This window comes from Triticum urartu, chromosome 3A (assembly GCF_056163025.1).
Source record: "Triticum urartu cultivar PI428250 chromosome 3A, HENAU_Tu73, whole genome shotgun sequence".
Lineage (NCBI taxonomy): Eukaryota > Viridiplantae > Streptophyta > Magnoliopsida > Poales > Poaceae > Triticum > Triticum urartu.
Genome location: NC_141875.1, coordinates 476993398 through 477000789, shown reverse-complemented (window position 1 = coordinate 477000789; position 7392 = coordinate 476993398). Strand labels below are relative to the sequence as shown.

Here is a 7392-nt window from a genome sequence, read left to right as displayed (position 1 = left end):
AAAACCGTGTGGAGGTGTGTCTTTGATAGATATTGTGGGATTTGGTCGTTGTTCGTCTTTGATGGATCCCTGTGGATCCAGTCTTCGTTCGTGTGACTATAGTTGGGATCCTTCCGATTTATACTTCTCTTCATTGGCGGCAGCTGCTATTCTGTTGTGTTGGTCCTGCGAATCCTTAACACGACAATTTTCTACCTATTCATTAGTACAATAATTTTTGCCCGGCTTATGTGAGGAAGGGCCAATGACGACGGCGCACATTCGGCTTCCTCATACGGACCTGAATTTATTTTTTATATTTTTCAATGTTTTTTACGGGATTGTTATTTCTTTTATGTTGTTTGTACTATCACGACAGATGACCAATAGATCAGATTTCCTTTTTAAAGCAAAGGCCTGAGGCGTGAATGAAGACTGAAGAGTGGGAAACGCGCCATCTGCTTCACTGGTAGGCGGCAGCTCCGACGAAAAAGAAAGGAAACCAACATCTATTTCGGCTGCTCCGTGCGTCGTTGATTGGATGCACCAACACACGGGGAGGAACGCCCAGCCCGTCCAAACTCAAACCAGACCACCAAACAAGGCAAAAATAAAAAACGAGGCGAGGCGGCAGCCGACGACGAGCAGCAGCGGGAAATGTCGGCGCTGCAGAGCTGGCGCAAGGCGTACGGCGCGCTCAAGGACACCACCACCGTCAGCCTCGCCAGCCTCAACTCCGACTTCAAGGTTCCCCCTCCTCCCCTTCTCCCCTCGCCGTCTCTGGGCGCCAAGTTCACTCGGTTCTCCCCCATTCCCCTAACCGTCCGAGGCGAGGGGTTCAGTTGCTGCGCTCACGCGCTTTGGATCTGTGGTTCTCACTCCATCGACTCGAGATTTATTCTGCCATTTTCCCTAGGATCTGGATGTGGCGATCGTGAAGGCCACGAACCATGTGGAGTGCCCGCCCAAGGATCGCCACCTGCGCAGTACGTCGATTGATTCTCGCACCCCGAGTTCGTCTTATATTTCTGGCTTAATTTAATCTAGTGTGCGCTGGGTTGAGCAGTGGGGTAGAGGGTGCCGTAGTCTGTCCCAAGTCTCGGTTCGGTTTGGTGTTTGATCAGTTGGTGGTGGTGTTGCAGAGATTGTGGCGGCTTCGTCCATGGCCAGGCCCCAAGCGGACGTCGCCTACTGCATCCACGCGCTTGCCCGCCGCCTCGCCAAGACCCGGAGTTGGATCGTAAGCACTGTGCACTCCCTTCTCCCGTGAAATCTTTCTTCCATTCATTTGGTACATTTGATTGATCCTTCTATGGATAACCACGAGGCCTTTCGACCTGCGTTTTCCGTATTGCTGCCGCTTAACTGTTGCACGGTTACTGAAATTTGTGCAGTATCCCCAAATGTAATCAGTCAATAATCAATCTGTCCAACTGCTGCCTGTTGAGCCTAAATTGGACGTAGTTTGGTTCACTGTCTTTGTTATCCAAGGCAATAGTTCTATATGCGTTTATTCTCGGATCGATACATCACTTGTTTGAATCTGGCATTGAGAATACCATCATGTTGCTACGTATGACCTCCAGTGTGATCCCAGTTTGTACCGACGGTTGATTGCAGATATTGGTTGATTTGGAACCTAAAACCTCAAGCGTGGCCAACAACTGCGTAATTTGGTCTCAAAACGACTTTACACAATATGGTTTATATAGCCGAGTTGGAAATTACAGTATCAGGGTTTGTTATTTGTAACTTAATTTACTTATGTTCCTTCTTCCTATTGCATTGCATATACATTGCCAATTTCCCAGCACAAAAAGATGAACATACATGAGAATGTCCAAAACTGTTTGTGCCATCAGAAGTCAAAACAACGGGGATCAGGGGTCCAATACTTGCGCTGATGTCTGTGAAATTCCAATTCAAATCGCCAATCTTCATTGCGCTACAATGTGCCAATGAAATTCGCTAGCATGGTATCTGGCATGAACACTACACAGCTGAAATAGCTTATACCTTGGAGCTGTGAGTTGCCGAGTTCAAACCCAATATGTGCATATAATTCATTGAAACTCACTGTCTTCTTAGTTTCTCCATTTTCTTGGATTAGCTTTCGTATTCTCAATCCAGTGATGTTATAGTATCATATTAAGTGCTTATGCCGGAATATTTCTTATTTACTAACTTGATAGGTGAAGTTCAACATTTTGAAGAGGAGTCATGTTCAGCCAATCATGCTTTGCTCTGCTGGTTTTTTCTTCTTGCAATTACCTTAACAGGAATAACCTCAAAGTTTTTTGAGTTCTCAAAAATTGTATCTAGTAATATTTGTAGTGTTTTACATCTTTTCGGTTAACTTGATAGGTGAAGTCTTTGTCCATCATCGTGGGAGCCAACTAATTTAGCATGCATTTTCACGCACTATGCAGGTTGCACTGAAGACACTTGTGGTGATCCATCGACTCCTCCGGGATGGTGAACCTACATTCCGCGAAGAACTTCTTAATTTTACACAAAGGGTCCAGATTTTGCAGTTATCTAACTTCAAGGATAACTCCAGTCCTATTGGTCAGCATTTCTATTTCTCTATTTGCAGCATGACATCATGCCTTGTTCAGCTCAACATTCTGCATGCTAAATTTCCTTTCTAATCTTGATGTATATATCCAGCTTGGGACTATTCTTCATGGGTTCGAACATATGGTTTATTTTTGGAGGAAAGACTGCAATGCTTCAGGATCTTGAAGTATGATATTGAAGCTGAGCGTTTGCCCAAGCAAGGTCAAGGGACTGAAAAGGTTTGAGAATTTGCATTCTCATAATAAAAATCAGCTTTCAGAGTTATGACTAAATTGGAAAAGTTATACAATTTTTGCCAATTATTATCTGTTGATTATCTAGCTGGTGCTGCTTTAATTTATCATTAGACTTATTTTCAGGCACACAGTCAAACCAGAGAATTAGATTCTCAGGCCTTGCTGGAGCAGATGCCGGCACTTCAGCAGTTACTATATCGACTTATTGGATGCCGGGTGATTCTCTCTTATACCTACCATCCACTACTCTGCACTAGTCGAAAATTGAATTTTTGGATAATCCGTTTCCCCCTCAGTATTTTTATGGACAGAACATGACATGCCTTTTCCTTTTCTGATGCAGCCAGAAGGAGCTGCTAATACCAATTATTTGGTGCAATATGCTCTAGCCCTTGTAAGATTTATTGTTTAGTGATCACTTTTTCCTTTTCTTATTCAATCTGAAAAATCATATTTAATTTGACCGTGCAACTATACTTTCGCGAATCTCTTTGGTTGCCTTGGGCACTTAATAGTTTCTCTGAACAGAGAATAATGTGTGCCGGTGGTGTTACGGTGGAGCAGTTCTTTTCCTTCCATATATATTTTCTGTAAAACAAAATTTATGCAGTAACATAACATGTTCTATTTCTTTTCTAACAATTTATTGTTTGTTATATTTCTAGTATCTCCTCTGATTTTAAATACAAGGCCACTATCAAAAATACCATTTACATCTATACAAAGCCACTATCTCTTCCCGAGAAGAATTTATTAGATTTTTGCCTTGTAGGATGGTGCTTATAGAGAAAGAGGCATCACATGCAACATATTTAATTAGCTCGGAACACGAGAGGTTTTCCGCACAATTAATTGTGTTATTTGTTAGTTGGTTTTGTTTTCTTATATGAAAAATGGGATAGTGGCCTTGTATACAAAAGTGGAGGGAGTAATATTACAGTCAGCTAGCTGATTCCTTAGCACATTCGCAGAAATTTCCACTTGCCGAGTTGTTGATTTAATTACACCCCATCTCCCATCATGCGTAAAAGGATATAATTTTGTTCCTTTTATGACAAGTAATCACAACTTCACATCTGTACTTTGATTCTGCACACTTTATAAAATGAGGGAAAACATTCTGTTCACATAGGCAACATGAATGGGCAAATGGCTCCTGTATTTTCTCGAAAACATGCCTCATTAGTTGTTAACTTGGTAATTTGAGTGGATGCCTTCATTTCCCGCAGGTCCTTAAAGAAAGCTTCAAAATTTATTGCGCAATAAACGACGGAATTATCAACCTTGTTGATAAGGTAAATTATTTTTCAAAGTGATAGCATCATTTTTCTTGTCGTGACAAGTTATGTGCAATTTTTTCATTCTTTTTGCTGAACAACTATGTAGTTTTTTGAGATGCCAAGGCATGATGCACTTAAAGCCCTTGAAATATACAGGAGGGCTGGCCAACAGGTAAATCTGTAGGGTGATCGCGTAAAATTTGTCTTACATCGTAGAGGATCAAGATGATAGCAATTGCCTGTGATTATTTTGGCATTTTTACCGAACAACTTTACTTGGATGCTTCAGGCTGGAAACCTATCTGATTTCTACGAAAATTGCCGGGGATTAGAACTCGCAAGAAATTTCCAGTTTCCCACTTTGAGGGAGGTGAGGTTTTGTGTTTATGGTGTAAGTTCCCATTGTTTACTATCCGGTATATCACTGTACTCACTTCAATTTTATTTGTTCTCAGCCACCACAGACATTCCTTTCAACCATGGAAGAGTACGTGAAGGAGGCTCCACGTATGGTTCCAATTAAAGACCCCTTGGTTAGTTAAGATTTAGCTAGTATTTCAGTCTAGACAACAATCTTGTTAACTTGTTCATTCTTCTTTCACTGCTATAGTGATAGAAACATGTATTTTTGTTACCATCCAAGTGACGGTTAGCAATTTTAATAGGTTCTGTAATGGTCATTGTGTCACCACTATGAAAGCACATGTAGACTATTTTTTCCCCTTAATCAATATATTGATGGCTAGAATTTATTCTTACACTTGCGTAATTGTTATTTTATCAGGAGTTTCCTGAGAGGCTTCTTCTTACATACAAACCAGAAGAATCAGAAGAAGTTCCTGAGCCTGTCCCTGTTCAGGAGGAAGTTCTGCAAATGGAAGAACCTGCTCCAGTACCATCTTTAACTGAAGTAGCTTCATCTCCTCCCAACACCAGAGTTGCAGATACTGGTGATTTACTGGTAAGCAAAAAAGACCATTTGCTGAATTTTACACCAGTGCATTTTTCACAATCTAATGTCATGTCTGCTCCTAGGGATTAAGTGATCCAAACCCCAGTGTATCGGCAATAGAGGAAAGCAATGCTTTGGCCTTGGCTATTACTCCGACAGGTAATTAGTCAGCATTCAATTCGTAGAGATGTCTGACGTCAATCGATATTAGGTAATTCTGAAGATTATCTGCATAAATGCAACAGGTGTTAATACTTCAACAACTAGCACAGCCTCAGTGCAAGATATAGGATTTGACCCAACGGGATGGGAACTTGCTCTTGTCACTACCTCGAGTAGCAACACCAATTCACTGGCTGTTGATAGCACTTTGGTTGGTGTCTTTACCCTTTCTCTGAATATATTTACCTTACTGTTGGTTGCCTCTGTTCAAATCTGGATCTGGAACCTGCTAGGCTTCTATGCGTCTGCTACTGATTTCCTGCAAGCTTGTCGCAGTTTTGGTCTAAGTAGGGCTGTAAATCGTAACCATAGCGGTTTCATGGCGTCCAGCAAGCTTTTCACAGTTTTGGTAGGATTCTGACCATAGCCTAAAACTCAGTTGATGACTGGACGAAAATCAGCATGTGCCTGGTTGATTGTCCTTCAGTACCTGGAGGAGTGACTACTTGAGACCTATTGTACCAAAATGCATTCACATAAAAACGAAGCAATATTTTTTTGGATAATATATGAAGGAATAGTTGAAATTATAATCCGTAGACATTCCTTCATAATTACCTAATGGCTCTCATGAAGAATAGTTGAAATTATAATTCGTAGACATTCCTTCAATACCTGCAAAGTCATTCACTGCCTCGTCATAACAGTGTTCAGGTTCACAACTTTAGGCACGCAAATTTTTCGACACCCGAACCTTTTGGAGGTATAAATTGCCGCCGCAATATTTCAGGCCAGCTGAAACCACTTCTCAGCTACCCAAATGCATCTGCAAATAAAAGTTGATGACAAGGGCTTGCAGCCAGATGATGTGTGGAAAGCTATAGATTTCTTGCACTGATTATATTTTCCTGTCATCAAAATCGTAATGTCTTTCTTTAATTATCTGTGTATCCGTCTGATTATCAAACTTGTCACTCTTATTCCTGATTGTTGCAGGGCGGTGGATTCGACAAGCTCACGTTGGACAGCTTGTACGACGATGGAACCTACAGGCAGATGCAGCAACAGTTGCCATACGGTTCAGTACCTCACAATCCCTTCATGGCGAGCGACCCTTTCACGGTGTCTAATCAAGTAGCTTCTCCGCCATCGGTTCAAATGGCCGCCATGGGACAGCAGCCCCAGCAGATGCAACCAAATCCCTTCGGACCACCGTCGCACCCACAGCCTGTGCCAAACCCATTCCTCGATGCCGGCTTCGGCCCTTTCCCGGCAGCAAATGGAAATGGAATGCACGCACAAGCCAACCCGTTTGGAACCGCCCAACTTCTATAGCTTCACACCATACAGTCACAGTTACATACACGTTGCGCAATGCCAACCCAAATTCCAGAGTTACATACTGCGTGTTGAGAAGTTCAATCTCCTTGCGTCACGAATGTCAATGCCAGCTTTGTCCTGCCATCTCTCGGGCGTTGGCTGCTTGATCAATTCTTGTATAGCCCGTGCTTATTAAATTTTGGTGTATATTTTTTCACCGCTTTGACGGTTATGGAAGACCCTCCTTGTGAAGAATTTCGTTATTGCTGATGCAGCATCACATGCCAATGAATATGTATATGCGGATACAGGAAGCGCGGAGGTCACAGTTCACACGAGTTCTTGATCCCCGCTCCCCAGCGACTCGATTTTTTTTTTCTGCCAAGTGTTTGTTTCCCTTCACCCGCAAAAGAAGAGAAGTGCTCAAGAGAAGGGTTTGTTCTTCTTTGGTCTCCGATGAGAGGAAACATCCTTAACTTCTCGTTTAATCTGCACATTTATTGGAGTATCACAATTCAGACAAACGTTCATTTTTTGAGACGGGTTATATGCGACAGGAGTGAATGATTGTGCTTATTTCAAAGGTGGATGAACCCAAACGTCTTACCGAGCCCAGACCTATTAGCCTGTGCGATGTTATCTAGTACAAAGTGATCGTTAAATGCATGGTGATACAGCTTCGGCCTCTATTTGACAGCATCATTTCTCCTAACCAGAGTGCTTTCATCCCTGACAAATTAATTACAGATAATGCTTTCATCAATTTTGAGTGCATTCACACTACTCCCTCCGTCACGGTTTAGAAGGCACAGTTAGATTTACGTGCGTTTCCAAAATAGACAAGATTTAAAGCGCCAATACAATTACTCCTAGCTAATTAATA

General features: G+C 42.1%; 1 protein-coding gene across 1 annotated transcript; it reads left to right on the top strand.

The window, feature by feature from the left end:
* The first annotated feature begins 437 nt into the window (after positions 1–437).
* LOC125544471 (putative clathrin assembly protein At2g01600) lies at positions 438–6847 on the top strand. The gene is made up of 15 exons (XM_048708179.2): positions 438–726; positions 896–965; positions 1122–1219; positions 2409–2547; positions 2650–2777; positions 2919–3011; positions 3139–3189; positions 4025–4090; positions 4182–4247; positions 4365–4445; positions 4531–4608; positions 4860–5036; positions 5111–5186; positions 5273–5400; positions 6186–6847. Exons 1-15 carry the CDS (start codon positions 637–639, stop codon positions 6522–6524), a joined length of 1680 nt encoding a protein of 559 aa, XP_048564136.2. The 5' UTR covers positions 438–636; the 3' UTR covers positions 6525–6847.
* The last annotated feature ends 545 nt before the right edge of the window (positions 6848–7392 follow it).